Source organism: Budorcas taxicolor, chromosome 14, assembly GCF_023091745.1.
Source record: "Budorcas taxicolor isolate Tak-1 chromosome 14, Takin1.1, whole genome shotgun sequence".
Classification (NCBI taxonomy): Eukaryota; Metazoa; Chordata; class Mammalia; order Artiodactyla; family Bovidae; genus Budorcas; species Budorcas taxicolor.
In genome coordinates, this window is record NC_068923.1 from 17629674 (window position 1) to 17650831 (window position 21158).

The window sequence follows — 21158 nt, forward strand, 5'->3', positions numbered from 1 at the left end:
GCTGGGAAGCCACCAGGAATCCAGTGTCCTTGTGTGCTCATGGGCTGCATGTGACGTGAGCGTGAAACACAGATGTGCTGGGGGGATGAGTTCAGTGCACTGATGAGCGGAGAGAGCTCAGAACATGACAGGTTGGGAATGTGACGTGAAGACAGGCTGTGAGCAGCACAGCTGTAATGTCCTCTTAGTACTGTCTTTAGTATCCCGTTCGTATTGCTGTTGGCTCTGCCATTAATGCTAATGATAGCAACACTAGCTGGTGTCTAGTCGCCGTTCCACATCAGAGAAACCACTTGCATCTGGACTGGTCGCCTCGTTCAACCTCAGCTGAGTTTCAGAATAGTCAGATGGAGGGACAGGCGGGCAGGGGGTTCATCCTCACCATGCAGCTGTGCAATTAGAGGCTGAGGAATCTCCAGCCACAGCTGCCCTTCCCTTATAGGGGCGGACGGGGAGGACAGTCTGACTCTAGCAAGCATCCCGTCAGCTCCCAGTTATCCGAGGAAATGGCCACTCAGGCAGTTTACTATGCACATCGCACGTGAGTTGTGGTGTCCTTTGCTGGCCATGGGGGTGCCCAGTGGGGTGTGTGCTTTATATCTGAAATCCCTGGTCACCCTCACAGTGATCCTGCCGGTGTCACTCTGCACACTTTGAAGAGAGATGAGTGATGGCCTTCCAGGGTGGCTGCCTTTGGGATCCCATGGCTAGAAAGGTGCAGTTGTGGGCCAGAGATGTCTGTCTGTCTTTCTCTCCAAGAACAGAACAACTTAGAATGTTTGCCCGTAGAATGCACTTTGTAAACATTTTTAAAGTATTTGTGTGTGTGCGTGTCTGTGTGCTTACATGCGTGCATCTTAATTTCTAGGTAAAACTAGAAATGTGTGATGTGTCTGTGAGAAAATGAAACCTCTCTCACGGGCTTATTTTAAGAACTAAGTAAGAAAATATTTGTAGAAGACACCCTACAGGGTCTAGCCCATAGTGTTTTCTTCTAAATATTATAGGTTCATCAGTTCATTGATTCACTGAATGTCCGACATTCTCATTTCACAGATGGAAAAGCCCCAGAAAGAGGCGTTGGCTTGCTCTGTGGTCCTTGGAAAATTGATGGAGAGTGGGGAGTGGGATGAAGGTCTTGGTGGAATCCTTTGATTTGAAAGAGATGGTGTGGGAGTTGGATGGGAGCTAAGGGGTCCTCGGGTTCCCTGTTCCCGAGTTGCCCCCCTCCTGCATCTCCAGGGCGCATGGGGGTGGGATGAGGAGGCCCCCACAGCTGCTCCATGAGGATGTGTGTCACATGCTTCGTCTTGAGTCGCTGGAACGGAGTTTGCCCCAGCTTAAGAAACACTTTTGATACCTGGCCTAGCCCAGCATTTCTGGTGTGATTTTCCCTCCCAGGGATGCTTGGGTTGTCACACTCGGGGAGTGGTACCCAGTATCCAGGGCCCCTGGAGGACACCCTGAATCACCCAGGGCAGCCTCCCTGCCCCCAGCAAAGACTCACCCGCCCGGTGCTGGGGGGCCCAGGTCGAGAACCCTCCTGTGGCCGATGCTCTGCTCATGTGTGTGACCAGGGCCTGGAGCGGGGCGGCCATGTGGCGAGTTACTGAGAGGCAGGGCCGGGGTGTCTCACTCCCACCATCAGGAGCATGTCTGGTTAAAACGTGGACCCTGATGTAGGGGTCTGGAGAGAGGCCTGTGAGCCTGCATTTCTTGCCCTCCCCCGGAGGCGTCCGGGCTGCAGATCTGCGTGTTGCCGCCCTCTGAGTAGGAATGTCTTGGCCACGATTCCCGTCTGGCGCGTCCTCCGCTGCCCCAGTGGAGAGCCTGTGTCCAGCGTGGTCCTCACACTGTCCTAACCACTCTTCTCTCTCTCCCCTCCTAGGGCTCCCTGGGCCTGCCGGGTCCCCCAGGAAGAGACGGCAGCAAAGGCATGCGGGTATGTCTGTTCCCACAGGGCCGCACCGGGCTGGAGGCCTGCTGATCAGAGCCCCTGTCCTTGAGGGGAGGTGGCCTTTGCCAGGACCAGGCTTGAGCTGGGCCCCTTTGTACCAGGATCATCCCAGGTCCCTGGAGGTCGGCCTGGTAACTATCACCACACCAGCAGCTCTGGCCAGCAGACGTCACCTGGCTGCTCCTGGGAGCTGTTTTCGCAGTTGGTTGACCGGCAGTTCTGGGCTCTTGTCCCAGTGCCTGGAACTTGGAATGGAGCCAGGGGACCCAGTTCCCAAGTCCTCAGTTCATAGCTTAAGGAGTTGGCAGGGCCCCCGTAGGCCCTGTGTCCAGCCGCCCTGCCTTCAGTGCGCCCCTGACTCCCCCTTTGCCTCCCCGGCCTCTGAGTCGGAACACACCCCGGGACTCCAGGTGGAAGTGATCTCAGTTCAGGCAGGTCCGCCTGACCCAGGATAAAGAGGTCCTCTTCACCACCGAGAACTCGGTTTGGGTCCTCAGTGGCTCCTCACCATCAACACCAGCCGCTGTGCTTTCCCCACTCTTCCGTCCGGCCCGGTTCTGTGGACTAGCAGAGCCAGAGCATGTTGGGGGTTCCGGTGACGAAGGCCTGTGGTGAAGATCAGCTCTTTTGCTTGTCGGAGGCGCCTCTGGGGGGAGCCTAGGTCTCCGCTCGCTGGTCATTATGACACCGTTTCCGTGCTGAGATCCAGTTCTGGGAAGGACGCCCCGGAGGCCTGGGCCTGAGTCCCCCGGGTTGTGACCTCATGCTCTTCTCTATGCCGCAGGGGGAGCCAGGAGAGCCGGGCGAGCCGGGGCTGCCCGGGGAGGTGGGCCTGCGGGTGAGTGTTGCTCTGAGCTCTTCTTCTGATGTTTCTGGGCTTCCCTGATGGCTCAGCTGGTAAAGAATCCGCCTGCAATGCGGGAGACCTGGGTTCGATCCGTGGGTTGGGAAGGTCCCCTGGAGAAGGGCTAAGGCTACCCACTCCAGTGTTCTCGCCTGGAGAATTCCATGGACTATACAGTCCACGGGGTCACAAAGAGCAGACTGAGCGACTTTCACTATCTGATGTTTCTAGTGCACAGATCTTGATACAAAACCAACTTTTATGGGCCCACTCAATGCCCCACGAATGCTTCTCATGCAGCTGCACGCCTGCTCGTGTGTGTGTATGTGTGTATGTACACATCCCTGATGTTTCCTAAATTCTCACAGAAAGTAAATCCTACCGTATTCTGCCATTTATCTTTTCTAACAAGAGATGTGTCTTTCCTCACAAGTTCAGATCAATACCGCCTGTTCTCTTAATCAGTGCTTACCGTTCCATGACATGGATACATCACGATTTACATAACTTTTCCTCTGTTTGCCGCCCTCCAGGTTATTTCTAATTTCATTCGTTTTCCACAAAAATCAGTAAATGCACATACCATTGTATTTTTTTGTTTCAGTAGAGTAGGTGACAAAAATTAGGGTATCTTTGGCTGAGGAAAAAGCACTTTTTAACATTCAGTTTAGTCACTCAGTTGTGTCTGACTCTTTGTGACCGCATGGATCACAGCACGCCAGGCCTCCCTGTCCATCACCAACTCCAGGAGTTCACCCAAACCCATGTCCATCGAGTCAGTGATGCCATCCAACCATCTCATCCTCTGTAGTCCCCTTCTCCACCTGCCCTCAATCTTTTATTAATGGGTTTTAATAAATATGGCCAGTTTAGCAGCCTTAAAGTGGCAGCAGTTCCTGGTCCAGGCAGTAGGGGCTCCCGGGCTCAGGACCCAAGGTGGGCTTTGTCAGGACGTGTCCAGGCTGTGCTGGCCCCACGTGAAGTGTGCGTGATGAGCCGTGGGAAGCCGGCCTGTGACCAGGAGCTCTGCACGCATCCAGCCCAGGTCCCAGCATGGCCACGGGGCGCGGCCATACCAGATTGCTGCACTGGCCTTGTGAGAGCTCAAACGCTGCTGTGGAAGTCGAGCCGAGCTGCATGTGAATCCCGGCTCCCCCAGGCAGGGGGTGACAAGATCTCTGCATGGAGGGGGGCAGCAGAGGTGGGGAGGGTCTCTTGGGGGGACCTTATACAGGCAGCACGTGGCGACGGATGAGGAGCAGCTGTCTCAGCCCCTAACATGGTTATTGAGTGCATCTTCCCTCTGCCCCTGCCCTTTTCTCTTCATCCCCAAACCTCTGCTCCGGAACTCTCTTCTGCAGGGATCCCAGGGACCGCCTGGACTTCCAGGACCTCCCGGCCCCATCGGCGCTCCCGTAAGTAGAGGCCGCTATTGGAAGGGGCTGTGTTGCTGTTCTAGGGGACTGGGACCCAGGCCCTGTGACAGGTCCCCACCCCACATCTGTGTATAGATGCAACTTGGAGCATGTGGTCAGAGAGGCCCACACCTGGGCTGGCATCTCCATCACATCTGCTCCCAGAGGGGAGGGGGCCCCTCACGCAGGTTCTGGGTGCTTCTCCTGAGGATGGTGTGTGGATGCAGGGCGGGGCGGCGGCCCTCTCCCAGGGGAAGGGGAGGAATGTGGCTTCAAGGGGCCTCGAGTCTCAGGTTCAATTCCTTAGTTCCGTGATTGGATGGCAGTGGGGACTGACTCTGGGGCCACCTTGCTGTACTCGGCCAGCTGAGCTCAGGTCTTAGCTGGGGGCACCTGGATAATCCAGGGATGGGGTGACCAGCCCCGGGGGCTGTCATCCAAGTGGGGGCCGAGCTTACCACCTGGGCCCGAGGGAGAAGCAGGCTGCCGTGGGGAGTGAGACACACGGGAGACAGACCTTCACCACCGTCCCAGGCGAGCAGGCTGTCCCGGGGCCTCAAGCTCAGTGCAGAGAAGCTAGACAGGGCTGTCTGCGTGTTACTCATCTTCCCTTCCCCTCCAGGGTCTCCATGGAGAACAAGGGGAAAAGGGAGCCCGGGGAGAAAAGGTATTTACAGTCTGCTTCAGTTAGTTGTGCAGCTTTCTGTGGACAGAGTGTGTGTGAATGTGTGTGTGTGTGTGTGTGTATGTGTGTGTGTACTATGGTGACCGAGGGCTGATGCAGAGGAGGCATTAGCTTCTGACCCCAAATGTAAACTCTGGGCCCGGAAGGCCGTGGGCCCAGTGCCTGCAGGGGTTGAGATCCCCTTGCAGAGACAGTTTGGGGTTTCCGGGCCAGAGGGGTTTTCAGAGTGCCCTGGATTGGGATTCAAAAAGTTCCAGTTGCTGCTGGGGATTCACATCTTCCTTAGCAACTGGCCTGTGTTCTCCACACCTCGGGGACGCTGACTCTCAATGGAGGCAAGGGGGCGCGGGGACAGCTGTGACCTTGGTGACCCACGCTCAGCCTTGTGGACTGAGCGCAGTGACCTGACCTCAGCTGAGACTCTCCATGCCGAGGCTGGCTGTGCCTTCATATTGATGTCACCAGGTCACAAGTCATCCACAGACCAGACCTTTCCATGGGTGGAGTTCTCGGGGCCCTGGGGGTGGGGAGAAGGATGGCACGCCCTGCCCCACCTCCCCAGGTAGCAGCGAGCATTGAATTCCCAGGAATCCCAGGCCCATCCGCTCACTGAGCTCCTTCAGATCAAAAGTTGGAAATTGGCCCTCTCGCACTTAGCTGTGTTCCAGCCCCCTTTTCAGCACCTGCCCTGTTCTGTCTTCCTGGCGTATGTGTTTCTTTTGTTTATAGAACATTTCTAAATTATTAAGAAATTTAATTTTATTTCAAGCAACGTAACACACACACACAGCCATATCTGGAAACAGGAAGAAAAAAAACAAACAACAGCCTGCAATTGCACCATCCCACTGCAGCTGCAGGCGACCACTCTGGCCCGTTTCCTGATTTCTTGCAGGACTCTCTCCTGTGTCTCCAATGTCTTTCTGCATCATCCCGCGTGACGTGTTCTGCTTTGCATCGCGTCTCCTCTTCCTCCAGGCAGCGTCTCCCCCACCCGTGCTGCTGCAGACGTCTATGATTTATCTTAAGTGGCTGCACAGCGTCCCCCTGTGTGAATAGGCCGTGATTTATGTGCTCATTCCCCTATTATCGATCAGTAAGGATTATTTCCAGTTTGTCATGATTAAAAAATACTGCTTTGGTGAACATTTTCACACCAATGCCTTTGTTTATTTATTTTTCCCAATGTAGGATGGTTTTCTCCGGCCGCTGCCTTAGAAGGGAGATTGTGGTCAAAGGAGACGAATGTGTTGTATGACTCAGGAAGCCAAGCGTGTGGGTCCCCAAAAGGCTCCTTGGAAGGAAGGGGGCGAGAGCCAGGGTGATGCCCCTCACCTCAGGCCACAAAGCGTGGTTTCTGTTTGTTCGGATATCAAACTTTCATCACTGCAGCTTCAACAGTGGAGTCCCTTGCCGTGGTGGTTGGGGGCGCATGTCCCTTTGTTCTTTGGAGAGAGTTCTTGTGGCTCTGTGTGTCAGGTTTTGGGTGGAGGGCCTCTCTGTGGCCCTCTGCTGCTCTTCTCTACAAGGTGGGGACTGGGAAATGACCCTTCGGGTAACTGGGGGTCCAGGCACAGGCTTGATGGGCAGCCCTGGTGCATGGGGCGATGGGTCCAATTTGAAGGTTTCCCCCGGAAGCAGGCAGTTGGGGAACAGATGCGGCAGGAGGGCTGAGCCACAGCCCAGAGCCCTGCAGCCGCCACCTGGCAGGGAAGCTGGGAGAGCAGGGGGTCACCTGCAGGGCAGGTCCTGGAGAGGAAGTCCAGCCATCAGCCGTCAGCCTTAGTCTACAGTCTGGCCCAGAGGGCCCAGAGGAAGCCCTGCATGGTGATTCCAGAGCCAGGTTGCCTAGGTTTCAGGCTCAGCCCTGGGGTCTGCAAGCAGTGTGATCTTTGGAGAGTTGATTTCACCTCTGAGTCTCAAGTTTCCTCAATGTAGAGTAGCTATTATGTAAGACTGCTATGAGGATTAAATGACTTAATGTTTGTAAAATGCTTAGAGCAGTGCTGGGCAACAGAGGCCATATTTATGGAGAGTGGGAGACGAGAAGGGGAGAAACAGCAAGGCATAGAGGATCGGCAGGGAGGCATAACCTGAGCGCTGAGAGCTCTGCTTTGACTCTGATCCCCAGCTCCCTTGCCGATGTTCTCGGTGACTCTGGGGGGAGCTGGTTCCTTCTCTGCACCTCTGTTTTCCCATCTGTCAAACCAGATGCTTGGGCTGCATGATCTCTTGGGCTTCTTTCCAGTTCTTATATCTGATGAGTACTTAGAAGAGTTTATTTTCTTGCGAACCTCTTAAATTTCTTAAATCAGCAAAAAGGAAGTTTCCATCTCCCCTCGAGACAGGTGCATCCCGCTGCCTGGCCTCCCAGACGTGGAGAGTGGCCAGAGAGAGCGAGTGCCTGCCCGCTGCCGAGCCCAGCTCTGCCAGAGCCTGTCAGGACCTTCTCTGAGGGCGTGGGGCAGGCGGGCCGGCCTTGCTTTCGGCATCTTCCAGAAAGGCTCTGCCAGGCACGAGGTATGGAGGCTCCGTGGGCACAAGGACCTCCTAGTGACTGAGGGGCAGTGAGGCCTGAATGGATTGTCCAGGGGCCGTTGGGCTCGGGGCAGTCGGCACAGTGGACAGTGGGTCCACTCAGTCGCAAAGAGGGGCGCCCACTCCCTGGGGACCAGAAGTTGGACACAGCTGCCGCTGCTCTGTCCAGAAGAGCGTGCTCTCTGGACAGCTTTGGCGGGGTGTTGGGGCGAGCTCCTGCGGCCCCGGGGAGGGTGTCCCGGGGTCCTGCCCTTCTGGGGATGGGAGCCCAGGCCTTGGAGCAGCAGCCCGTGGTTCTGCTGCCAGCAGCTCTGGGGCCTCGCTGCAGCTTCTTGCCCCTTGACCCCCAGTACACTGAGAGTCTAGGCTGGTGTGTGTGTGCGTGTCTCTCTCTCTCCCGTGTATGTGTGTGTGTGTAGGCAGGGGAAGGGCTCTCCTGGTGTGTGTGTCTCTCTACTGGTGTGTGGGTGTGTGTGTAGAGAGGGGAGGGGCTCTCCAGGTGTGTGTCTCCTGGTGTGTGTGTGTGGGGGGTATGTGTAGGTTGTGTGTGTGTGTGTCTCTCTCTCCTGGTGTGTGGGTGTGTGTGTAGAGAGGGGAGGGGCTCTCCAGGTGTGTGTCTCCTGGTGTATGTGTGCGTCGTGTATGTGTGTGTCTCCTGGTATGTGTGTGTGTATCTCTTGGTGTGTGTGTGTCTCCTGGTGTGTGTGTGTGTGACTCCTGGTGTGTGTGTGTGTCTCCTGGTGTGTGTGTGTCTCCTGGTATGTGTTTGTGTGTCTCCTGGTGTGTGTTTGTGTGTCTCCTGGTGTGTGTTTGTGTCTCCTGGTATGTGTGTGTGTCTCCTGGTGTGTGTGTGTGTCTCCTGGTGTGTGTGTGTCTCCTGGTGTGTGTGTGTGTCTCCTGGTGTGTGTGTCTCCTGGTGTGTGTGTGTGTCTCCTGGTGTGTGTGTGTGTCTCCTGGTGTGTGTGTGTCTCCTGGTGTGTGTGTGTGTCTCCTGGTGTGTGTGTGTCTCCTGGTGTGTGTGTGTGTGTCTCCTGGTGTGTGTGTGTCTCCTGGTGTGTGTGTGTACCCTGGTGTGTGTGTGTGTCTCCTGGTGTGTATCTCCTGGTGTGTGTGTGTCTCCTGGTGTGTGTGTGTCTCCTGGTGTGTGTGTATGTCTCCTGGTGTGTGTGTGTGTCTCCTGGTGTGTGTGTGTGTGTGTCTCCTGGGGTGTGTGTGTGTCTCCTGGTGTGTTTGTGTGTCTCCTGGGGTGTGTTTGTGTCTCCTGGTATATGTGTGTGTCTCCTGGTATGTGTGTGTGTCTCCTGGTGTGTGTGTGTGTGTCTCCTGGTATATGTGTGTGTCTCCTGGGGTGTGTGTGTGTCTCCTGGTGTGTGTGTGTGTGTCTCCTGGTGTGTGTGTGTGTGTCTCCTGGTGTGTGTGTCTCCTGGTATATGTGTGTGTGTACCTCCTGGTGTGTGTGTGTGTGTGTTTGGGGGAGTTCTCGCCTGGTGCCTGGTGGAGAGCAGAGCACAATGGAGCGCTAAATGCCTTTGCTGGCCCTTCGTTTCTGTGACACTAACCCTGGGCGTGTCCCTCTGTTGTTCATCTCACTTTGCTTCCTTTGCCAGGGGGAGCGAGGCCTGGATGGATTCCCCGGGAAGCAGGGGGAGGCTGGTGAGCAGGTAGGTGGGCAGGATAGGGTGGGGCCTGAGTCAGGCTCGTAGGGCCTGTGGGCTTCAGTCTGTCCTGCTCCGCTGGGGGCTTCGGGAGGCTTAATGACCAGCCCCCAGCTTGCCACTCATGGACTCCTCCAGGCCAGAGTGGAGGGATCCCAGAGAACACACCACTTTAAAACTGGTCTAACCTTAGTAACACGACAGCTGGTCATCAATGGGAAGACCACAGGCAACGTGCGTGTGTTCAGAGAGACGCATGAGTTGCAGTCCTGTCCCTGAGACTAAACGATTACAGACAGCCCAGATGCTCATAAATAAGAAACAAGTTGAATAAATCAGGGTGTGTATTAAATAGACACAGGGAATAATATGAAGCTGTACAAATTAATAGAACTCTTAATGTCCCGATACGGGTGTTCTATGAGATGCATCCAGGAGTCCCAAGGGGACCACATGGAGATGTGGGCCTGGGGTAACTTTATAGCGACAAGTGCGGTCTGGGAAAACTTGTGGAGGAGACCTTCTGGGGAAAAGGCCAGGAACAGATCTGGAGGTGTGTTACCCTCAGCCCTGCCATCTCCACTCACTCCCCTGACAGACCCCGTGTTCTTCTCTTTCCAGGGAAGACCCGGCCCTCCTGGCAAGCCAGGGCTCCAGGGGGAGAAGGTAAGCCAGGTACTGGGGTGGGAGATGGCTCCTGACGAGCAGGTGTGGAGCTGCTCCCCTAAACAAATCGAGGCCTGTGTTTTGGGGGGTGGCCGTGCTGGAGTTCTGGGAACAAAGTGCAGACAGAGGTGGTGAATCGTGCATTAGAACTCAGCCTACAAGAAATTTCTGGTTATTGTGTTTAAACATGTTTTTCTATTTGGGGGAATAAAAATCCATCTAAAAAACAAATGAAAATCCCCATTATATAACATCTAGACATACTAAAATGTTGTGCTACTTAAATGGCTTTTTGGGCTAAGGCAGAGTAGGAGCAAATACAAAAATCTTACAAATTCCTTTTCCTCTTTCTCCTCCTCTCCTTTGGAAGGTTTACTGTTTTTTTAACCAGAATTATAATTCTGAAAATGTGCTGGGTATTTCATAAATAAAATAGAGGTTGCACCTCATCCTGCTAGTCATCTGTGTTAGAACATTTTTACAACAAGGCTTATTAACTCAGTGAATTTGCTGTTTAGGATTTCTGTAATGCAGAGAACTGTGTGTAAAATTGTGAAGTGCTATGAAAACATATGAAGATGATTACCTTGCTAGGCCTTCAGGGTCACAAGGGAAACGGAGAAGGCAGGCTGTGCTCTGGATTTATGGCAGGAGGGGTGATGAGACCCATCTGCCCTGCATTTAGTACAAGAGAAAGAGTTTCTTTCAGATGATTAGGCCCTTAAGAAAGACATCAGACTTTGGGTCTGAGAACAGGCAGGAGAGAGACGGGCAGCGGGGGGAATCTGGCTAAAGCAAAGAAGGCTGGGCCAGAGATACATGGTTTGTGCTCAGTGTCACACTGCAGAGTGCAGGTCAAGGTCACTGCCCGACTCGGACGCCTTCCCAGCACATGCTGAAAATGAAAAGAAAAAGGCTGCTCTGACTCCTTTCGGAAACAGGGTATAGTTATAAATAAATAAGACCCCCATGGGCTGAGAAAGCCTCTCTTGAGCAGTGGTGGCTGGAGAAGGTTGATCTTTTCTTGAACTTCAGTTCTTTCCGAATTATTCTCTCTCTGTCTAAATATTTTTAGAGTTGAGATTTATATTGCTCTGTTACCCTGGTGTCAGGATTTTAATGTATTCTTGAAGTTTCTTGACACTGAGGATGCTAAATCCTAAAATAAGTAGTTTATTTCAAGTCACTAAGAGGGGATGGTTCTTAAAGTTTGGATCTAGGTGACAGCTCTTTCCCACTACTGTGTGTGTGTCTGTATGTGTGTGTATTATAAATTCCAGCCTCCCCCTCATTTATAGAGACGTTTGGCCCCTCCTGATTGGGAGATAGCTGAGTTTTCATTGCTTATTATGATCAATGCAGCAGAAGTAGGAAGACAAGGTCCAAGGGCCATGGTATGGTTTGGAGCATTTGTTGGGTCTAGAAACCAGAGGTCCTTGAGTGATGATACAATGACTCTCAACTCATGTTGAAGCAATGTTACTGGGACAGATCTTGGCTGCTTTACAATTTGAAACAGTCATTGTGGCTATAGCTCAATATCAAAATAGTTCCCTATAAGAAATGGCTGTCATTTCTCCGCAGGGTGCCGTGGGTCCTGCAGGCCCCCCTGGGCTTCCAGGCTCTGTGGTAAGTGGTGCAGCCCCTTGAGGTTAAAATCCCGGACTCAGACATTGATCGGATTGTGTAGTTGGGACAGTTGTTGCCTCTGAGAATGACGAGGAACTCTTCTGATGACAAGAGCTGGCTCTGAAGCTTTTGCACACTGAAAATGGGATAAAATCAGAGAAAAGTCAGAAATGGCTGTGCAAATGCCCACCATGGAGTGGAGTGAGGGTGGCTATTGAGAAGAGGCCACCAGCTTTGCTGACATCTGGTTTGTCCCCCAGGTGCAGAGAGAGGGCCTGAAAGGCGAGCAGGTAAGCGGGATGTGGGACCCCAGGTGGTGGCAGAAATAGAAAGGCCACCAGCATAGGGGTGAGACTGCTTGCTGAGCTCAGACGGAGCCCCTCAGAGATGGGTCAGATCGACTGTCCGCCAGGAACGCTGATTCGCACCAGTGTCTCTGAGTCCCTGCTGGGAACTCGGGAAGAAGACAGTCAGCAGAGGGTCCTGGTTGGAGCCCTGGGACATGAGGAGGGGGTGTCACAGCTAATTCATGTTTGGCTTGTGTTACCAGGGAGCCCCTGGACCACGGGGTCACCAGGGCCCACCTGGGCCACCAGGCGCTCCGGTAAGTCATTCCCCACCCTCCCCGTCCCTGCCCTCCTCAGCCTGGGGTCCGATCTGCACACCTCTAGGTTTGCAGATCATGGCCATTCTCGCTGCCAAGTGCAGGGTTATTTCAGAGGCTCATCCCATCACCCTGAGTGACAGGGGTTGTTGCCAGCATCTAGCACAGGAGACACTGGGCCTCAAGGGCTGAGATCACCAGGCGCGAGTTGGGCACGAGCAAGTTTGCACCTGGAGCCGAAGCCCAGGCAGCCTGCCTCCAGAGTCCCCAGGCCCAGACTGGCCAGGGCTGGGGTTCTGGTGCTCAGTCTGGTGTTTAAGCTTCCTTTCAGATAAAACAGAATAAAAACATTGGAGCTTCAACACCAGTTGAATCATTTCCAATGCACATTTGCTTTTCGCTTGTTTCTAATTAATACCGGCTTTGAAGTGGCTTGGAACACTTCAGCCTTAGGTTTCTCCCTTGGTTAAGAATTTGATGTTAAGAATAACCATCTGGGAAAAGGCCATTCAAAGGGACTCTGTGATCATTTTTGATGTGAGTTCAGATACTAAGGATGATGAATATGAATCAGTCAGTTCCACATGTTGGTGGTTGAATCAGGTCCCTTTTGGTAACAGACTTCTGCTTCTTTCAAGTGAGTGTTTCATTGAAGGAAATAAAACAACTCTTATTTTGAAATTCCCATAGATCATATTTAAAGTAACTCAGATTTATAATCATATTTACAATAAAGCCTATTTCTCATTAGGATAAATGTGTATATTTTTGCTGGGGTAAAAACTGGAAGAAACTTGGAAGGTGTGTTTTGCTGTTGTTCAGTCACTCAGTCATGTCTGACTCTCTGCGACCCCATGGACTGCAGCACACCAGGCCTCCCTGTCTTTCACCATCTCCCAGAGTTTGCTCAGATTTATGTCCTTTGATTTGACGACGCCATCCAACCATCTCATTCTCTGTTACCTCCTCCTACTCCTCAGTCTTTCCCAGCATCAGGGTCTTTTCCAATGAGTTGGCTCTTCTCACCAGGTGGCTAAAGTGCTGGAGCTTCGGCATCAGTCCTTCCAGTGAACATTCTGGGTTGATTTCCTTTAGAATTGAGATGGTGTTTAATGCCAGTATAATTAGAAAAATTTCACATCAAAAAATTCAGGTTAGAATAACTTCCCTTCTATCTCTATAACCTTAGATACCTTACTTAAACCCTTCTGAGGCTTGATTTCCAAATCTCCCCACCATCGTCGATATGTTGAGATATTTCAAGTAGATAACATGGGTAATACAGGGTGCTCAGATCAGTCAGTGGAAAGTATTGATCATCGGTGTTGTAGTACATATTGTAGGCAAACATATGCATAGTATGGAAGGGTGAAGTGTTTTTTTTTTTTAACCAAAGAAGATATGCACAGAGATATAAGTAAGTAGCTTGCACAAAGTCACATAGCTAAAAAGCAAGACTGAGCTTTGAACCCAGATCCATCTGACAGTCTAGCCCATCCTCTTTTCACCCCTGAGTGCACAGTGCAGCAACACCTCCTCCGAGTTGCACAGAGCAGAGTGACTTTACCTCTCGGTTCCCACTAAGGAATAAGAAGGTAACAGCACCCAGGCCTGCTTATTCCCAAGGCAGCCTTCTTGATCCCTCATTCAGGGGTCTGGGATGTACTAATGGCATTTTTCCCCTTTATGTAAAATTTGATAAATGAGGAAGAGAGGGAAGGAAGAAACCTCAAACATTTTGGTCACATGCTTTATATCAAGTGAAATATTTAAGGGTGGAGATAGGATGAAAGCACATGGACTGATTTCATAGTTTAGTGAAAAGTGTGAAAAAGAAATAATTGTGAGTTGACACTTGCAATGAGGATTCAAGTGTTTCATATCATTCCTTCAGGCCATTTTCTAGAACAAGGAGAGGGTCCTGAACCCACAGTTGTTGCAAATACTGGAAGAGCACAACCCTGCAGCTCAGTGGAGCTGTCCAGGGTCCTGAAGAGGGTCTCGGGGCTAGATGCTCTTGACAGAATGGGATTGAGTACAGTACATGGTGTTGGTGATGAAATTCCCCTGGAAGGAGTTCAAAAAGCCAATAGCCTACCAAAAGACCTTGTGAAAAATGAGGAACAGGCCTAGAGTGTAAAGTTCTTAAGGCCAGGGCCAGTATCTCTCCCATTTCTCAAATCCGCAGTTTATCACATGGTGGGAACTTAATACATGCTTGTGAAGGAGTGACCCACAGCAAGTATTTAGGAGGGACGTCAAAGTGAGACCTGATTTCAGTTTGAGCTCTTAAGGAGCACTATGGCCATGGAAGACACTTGGGGTTAGGAGCCCCAGAGCATTGGTTTCATGTCCCAGTTCATCCACCGAGTAGCTTTGGGTCTTGATGGCATCACTGTACCCATCTTATCCTCTTCTGTTTTCCTGGAGATCATCATCATCAATGTCACCTCCTACATTAATGTGCTGTGAGAGTTAAATGGGTGATCGTAGGAAGCACTGCTCTAGGAAGCCTTATTAAGCCCAATACAGAGATCAGTTGTTATTTCTGGTTTTCTGAATCCCCAGCAGCACCTGGCCTAGGGCCTTCTGCAGAACAGTGGCTCCCTAAGTATTCATTAGATTGAAGGAGAGCAAAAGCCTGGCTTTAGCAGCTTCTGTTGAGAAGGGAAAACTTTGAGTTTGTGACAAGCAATCCCAGAGAGTGGAAAGTGCATCCCATTCTCTACGTGGAAACAGCACGCATCCTTCTGCACCCAGATGCTGGGAGTCATTGAGGAGGCGTGCATCTTTCATCCTTTCCCCAAGATGAAATGGATTGTGGTAGTTGTATCAATGTTTGATTGAATGTAATAAAGAAGGACCAGCTGGGCAGGTCAAATGAGAGACATTTCTTGATGCTTCAGGAAAACTCACCTCTGCAGGGGCTTCCCTTGAAGTGTGCCCTGATCTCACTGGAATAATCCTTGTGAGAAAGGGATATTTAAACCTTTGATTACTATAGTTGGTACAGTCACATGTTCGTTTTAATGGTGTTATTAACAGAAAAGACCTTAAACCTCAATACAGTTCTGTCTCTTAATAGTTATGCAAAATGTGGCAATAATAGCTGTTTGTATGACAGTCATATTATTGAGTCTATAGACTCGCTTCCCAGGTGGCTCAGGGGTAAAGAATCCCCCGCTTGCCAATGCAGGAGACATAGGAGACACAGGTTCAATCCCTGGGTCAGGAAGATCCCCTGTAGACGGAAATGGCAGCTCACTCCAGTATTCTTGCCTGGGAAATCCCATGGACAGGGGAGCTCGCAGGCTACAGTCCATAAGGCTGCAAGAGTTGGACATGACTGAGTGAACAAAAACAACATATTATTGAAAATGAGGAATTTGAAGTGCAGAGAGGGAGTTGTTGGCCCCAATTCACTGATAAAGTTGGTGATAGGGTCTCAGAGCTGAAGGCTTCATTTTCCAATCCATATGTCATGCCATATTCTAGATGACGTCATTATGCACATAAGTATAAACCAGGGTGCTGTCAGGAGACCCAGGTGCATGTCAGGGCCTTTGCACCCATTCCTCACTTTGTCCTCATGGCCACTGAGTAGAAGGTATATTATCCTCACTTTGGAGATGAGCTGACTGAGGTTCAAGGGCGCTCAGTGTACTTGTCTGAGATCAGGCAGGAGATACATAGTGAGGGGTTAGAGGGCAGGATTTTAGTCAGTTCCTGGGCCAGTTTTCCTTACTTAGTGGAAATTGATCTTCCTTCCTTCCTTCATTTCATTTCAGTCGCTCAGTTGTGTGACTCGTTGTAACCCCATGAATCACAGCACGCCAGGCCTCCCTGTCCATCACCAACTCCTGGAGTCCACTTAAACCCATTACCATTGAGTCGGTGATGCCATCCAACCATCTCATCCTCTGTTGTCCCCTTCTCCTCCTGCCCTCAATCTTTCCCAACATCAGGGTCTTTTCAAATGAGTCAGCTCTCCGCAGCAGGTGGCCAAAGTATTGGAGTTTCAGCTTCAACATCAGTCCTTCCAATGAATACCCAGGACTGATCTCCTTTAGGATGGACTGGCTGGATCTCCTTGCAGTCCAAGGGACTCTCAGGAGTCTTCTCCAACACCACAGTGCAAAAGCATCAATTCTTCGGCGCTCAGACAATTTCATTTATTTATGCAGACAATCAGTTTGGATATCACTGTGGATGGAGGGTCAGATAACCCAAGCCCGTCCTTGCCCAGCCATCAAGATACAGCGACAAAGACACCAGGCTTAGAGCTGAAGACGCTTGGGTTCTGGACGCTGTCTTGTGTGCACTTGATGCAGAGCATCGAGGCCGGGCATTTGGTCCTTACTGTGCTTGTCTTTAGAGCATGAACGATGGTGCCTATGTCTTGGTTGTCAATCACACTTAATTACATTGGATAGGTGCACATGTTTAAGTGTTACAGACTTGATGGAATTAGATGGTTTTTGTTTTATTTTTTTTCCCCTCCTGACCTCCCAGGTTCCCCATTTGAATGGGGTGGTATTTTCCTATCCAATGGGAGTGTCCAGACAAAGTATATCCTGTGGTGTCTACTGTGTGTGTTTACCATGATCCATCTCTGTTGTTTTTTTCCCCTTTCTCTGCCTCCTGAAGGGTCTGACAGGTCCAGAAGGCAAGGACGGACCTCCCGGTTTGCAAGGTCTCCGAGTAAGTAAACTGTGTTTCTTTCCTGGTGCCCCAACTCAGCCACACCACACTCTCCATTTTAGCTGCTCACACAGAGGAGATAGTGCCGGTCTCCTGAGGTTGAGATGAATGCTGGAAGCAACTTGAAGGGTTAGCTGAGTTCGACAGTGGCTGAGGATGGGCAGCCTCGAGCTGGGTCCTGGCTCATCTCCTGCAGACGAGTGTGTGGTTTTCCATGAGTTGTGTACATAGAAACTCACATCTCTGTGTGATCAGAGGACACTCAATCCTTAGAGTACTGACCCAAGCTGGGGGCCAGCCAGGGCCTCCTGAAAGAGGTGATGTTTGAGCTAAGCCTTGAGGAGAGAATAAGAAAAAATAATCATGATATAATAGAGGTCTGCCCATAGGCTCTCAGGTACTCTTGAGTGAAGAATCCATATGGTTTTTGAATCTCATAATTTCTTAGGAGCATATCATTTGATCTGATAGAGCCCCTCCCTTTCTTTTGTGTCCAGATTGTGCACACCTATGGGTTTGACTCCTGTGTTGTAGAATAGAGGCTGCTGTAGCCCACCAGAGCTGCCTGCCCACCTTGGTACCCCCCACCACCAGAGACTAGGGCTGACCCTCAGCTCCGGGTCCTCAGTTCCCAGCAGGGGACCTCGCGCAGAGTGAACACTCAGCTCACATTTCCTGACTTCTGGCTCTAATTTTGTAGCATCACGGTTTTTAAAAAAAATTATTTTATTCAAGTCCAGTTGATATACAATGTTGTATTGCTGCTACTGCTGCTGCTAAGTTGCTTCAGTCAGGTCCAACTCTGTGTGACCCCATAGACAGCAGCCCACCAGGCTTCCCCGTCCCTGGGATTCCCCAGGCAAGAACACTGGAGTGGGTTGCCATTTCCTTCTCCAATGCATGAAAGTGAAAAGTGAAAGTGAAGTCACCCAGTCATTTTCGACTCTTAGCGACCCCATGGTCTGCAGCCTACCAGGCTCCTCCATCCATGGGATTTTCCAGGCAAGAGTACTGGAGTGGGGTGCCATGGCCTTCTCCGAATGTTGTGTTAGTTTCTGCTACACAGCAAAGTGACTCAAACACACACATACGTGCACTCTTTTTCACTATTCTTTTCCATCATGGCTTATCCCAGGCCGTTGGGTATAGGTCCCTGTGCTGTACGGTAGGGCCTTCTGTTTATCTGTCCTGCATGTTTATTAGCAGTTTGTATCTGCTAATCCCAGACTTTTACTCCTCCCCTCCCGCCACCCCTTGGCAACCACAAGTCTGCTCTAAGTGTCTGTGAGTCTGTTTGGTAGCTGCTTTATTTGTGGCGTGTTTTAGATTCCACGTATAAACGATATGAAGTGGGGCTTGTCCTTCTCTGACTCCCTTCACGTAGCACGGTCATCTCCAGGCATCGCTGCATTCTCTTGTCCTGGAGTCACAGGGCGGGGTGGCGAGAGTGTTCGTAGAGCATGTGCCAGGGGCCCGCAGGAGGCTCCTGTCTCGTCCTGCATCCGCGGGTGAGCAGGGGGTGATGGCCACGCATGTCCCTGGGGACGCCGGCCCTGCAGCGTTGCTGATAATCTCCTGACTCAAGCTGTTCCCTCCCATGGGAACCTCTCCCATGTCCTATCCTGTGGACACGCGGGAGAGACGGCTTCCCATGGGTGCTGCTCGGTGGCCTATCCTGTGGACACGCGGGAGAGACGGCGGCCGATGCCGGTGTGGCTGGGAGGCGGCCTCCTGTTTCGCCGCCTCTGGCTGAGTCAGGAGGGCCTGAGACAGGGTGACGACTCACTCACAACCTTATCCCTCCCCTTGCAGCGGGTGACCTGCCTTGTCAGCGTCCACTGAAACGTTGCTCTAAAGAGCTCCTGGTTTCAGTGCTCAGGCCACAATGGGGAAAGAGATGAGACAGTGATGAGCCCAGGGACCCGGGAACTGAGACCGTGAGACTAAAACATGGGTTGAGGAAAGGGATCCAGGCCCTTTACTTTAGAGATTAGCGATAGGCAGACAGCGTAATCCCCGGCGGGGCGAACACAGTCATTTTGGACAAAGCTGCTGTTTTTCCACAATGAGGATGTGAAAGGGAGGGGGGGTTGCAGCAGGGCACCCCCTTCCCCATCCACATCTCCACCCCATCTCATCCTCCTGTCCCCCCGCTGGTGGAGGAGGGGGGTTGGGCACTCACTGCGTGGCTGGGTTCCTGCCTCAGACGGAGGCAGAGGAGCTGCTCAGTCTGTCCCACCCACTCCTGCTCCAGCTGTATCCACGTGTCCGTGCTCCAGGTCTGGCTCTGCACTTCTCCTCCGTGGATAGGTTCATCAGTCCCAGGACACGAGGAGAAAGTGGCATGCACATGTGCACACTGTCGTGTGTAAAGGAGAATGACACTGGGAGCCCAGCCTGGTGCCCTGTGATGACCTAAAGACATGGGATGGGAGGAGACGGAGGCTCAAAAATTTATTTTTATATATTTTAATAAATTTATAAAAATAAATTTATATTTATAAATATAAATTTGTATATGTATAAATTATATAAGAGTTATGATTGATCTGCATTAATGTACAGCAGAGACCACCGCAACGTTTTAAGGCAATTATCCTCGATTTAAAAAACAAAGAAATAAGATTAGCAATTAGAGCAGACTGTTAAAAACAGTGATGAGTGCAAAGATCAAGTGTACTTAGAGGCTTTTCTCTTTTTTATGGATCTGAACAGATATCCTCTTTGGAATGTCATGTTTTCTAAGTTAGCAGACCTTGATATTTTAATAAAGAATACTATGCTGTCAGAAAAAGAAAAAGGAGGTGCTCAAGCCTGTCTGAGGTTCTGATTTTCTCGTGCTCATCTGAGCGAGACACTGGGGAGAGGGTGGTTAGGGGAGCACTCTTAGCTGGAGCTGGTAGCACTGCAGAGCATCTGAGCCCGGAGCGTTCCAAAGCCCAGAACGTTCCAGAGTGGAGGCAGCCTGGCTCCAGGCCACTGAGGCAGTTGGACACACAAGAGCTTCCACGAGGCTAAGTTTTTCCCCAAGAATATTCTCTTGTGCCCTAATCATCCATCTCAAAATAGACATCCTGTCACTCTCACACCAGCCTATTTTAATTTGCTGTAGAGAATTTGTATTTTTCTTATTGAGAATCCGTTTCTGTTTTTCTTCACTAAAATGTAAGTCTGTGAGAACATTATTTTTGTATTTGTAGCACTTAGAGGAGTGCCTCACGTTTATAAAATTATATATGAAAATAAAAGCATATATAAGTGCATAAAATATGCCTAAATGTATAATGTCATCAGAAGATGAAATTTATAGATGCTTCCTCCTCGGAAAGAAAGCTCTAGACTGTAATAAAGAGCAGAGACATCACCTTGCCAACAAAGGTCCATCTAGTCAAAGCTATGATTTTTTCAGTAGTCATGTATGGATGTGAGAGTTGGACTATAAAGAAGGCTGAGTGCTCAAGAATTGATGCTTTTGAACTGTGGTGTTGGAGAAGACTTCTGAGAGTCCCTTGCACTGCAAGGAGATCCAACCAGTCCATTCTGAAGGAAATCAGGCCTGAGTATTCATTGAAAGGCCTGATGCCGAAGCTGAAACTCCAACAGTTTGGCCACCTGATGTGAAGAGTCACCTCATTTGAAAAGACTCTGATACTGGGAAAGAGTGAGGGCAGGAAGAGAAGGGGGTGGCAGAGAATCAGATGGTTGGCTGGCATCAGTGATGCAATGGACGTGAATCTGAGCAAACTCCGGGAGATAGTGGAGGACAGGGGATCCTGACAGGTTGCAGTTCATGGGGTCACAAAGAGTAGGACACGACGTAGCCACTCAACAACAACAGAATGTTACTAGTGAACATCAGACGCAATTAAGGTTGCAAGAGTGAAAGGCTCATGGATCGCGCATGAGTGCTGCGGTTGGGCGGCTGACACACCCAGGTGGTGTGGGCAGAACAAGACCCAGGACTAGCCATCTGGCCACCTGGGTTCTGACCTTCCACAGGAAATTCCAGCTCTTTTCTTTTATGACTTTGACCACCTTTACCCATTTCACCTACCATCTACCCCGTCTCCTCTGACAACCACCAGTCTGTTCTCTATAAGTTCAATTTTGGTTTAGATTCCATATTATAGGTGAGAGCATAAGGTACTTGTCTTTTTCTGTCCGATGCATTTCACTTGGCATGGTGCCCTCAAGATTCATCCATGTTGTTGCAAATAGCATGGTCTCCATCTTTTTTATGGTACTATTCTATTGCATATGTAATACGATGATACTGTTCTTTATCCATTGTTACATCCCTGGGCGTGTAGGGACCGTCCCTGTCTTGGCCGTTGTAAATAATGCTGCATTGAACATGAGTGTGCATATGTCTTTTCAAGTTAGTTTTTCATTTCCTTGGGATAAATACTCAGGATTGGGGTTGCTGGATCATGGATTGGGTCTTCTTCTTCTTTTTTTTTTTTT

The 21158-nt window shown here is 50.7% G+C and overlaps 1 protein-coding gene across 1 annotated transcript in view; it reads left to right on the forward strand.

Annotated features, from left to right (window-relative positions):
• The window catches only part of COL22A1 (collagen type XXII alpha 1 chain), a 201486-nt gene that overhangs the window by 64061 nt on the left and 116267 nt on the right, over positions 1-21158 (forward strand). Inside the window, exons 12-21 of the mRNA XM_052651665.1 lie at positions 1889-1942; positions 2742-2795; positions 4163-4216; positions 4839-4883; positions 9047-9100; positions 9716-9760; positions 11345-11389; positions 11650-11679; positions 11940-11993; positions 16641-16694. Of these exons, the coding sequence (XP_052507625.1) occupies positions 1889-1942; positions 2742-2795; positions 4163-4216; positions 4839-4883; positions 9047-9100; positions 9716-9760; positions 11345-11389; positions 11650-11679; positions 11940-11993; positions 16641-16694 (489 nt within the window). The remainder of the gene's footprint in view (positions 1-1888; positions 1943-2741; positions 2796-4162; positions 4217-4838; positions 4884-9046; positions 9101-9715; positions 9761-11344; positions 11390-11649; positions 11680-11939; positions 11994-16640; positions 16695-21158) is intronic.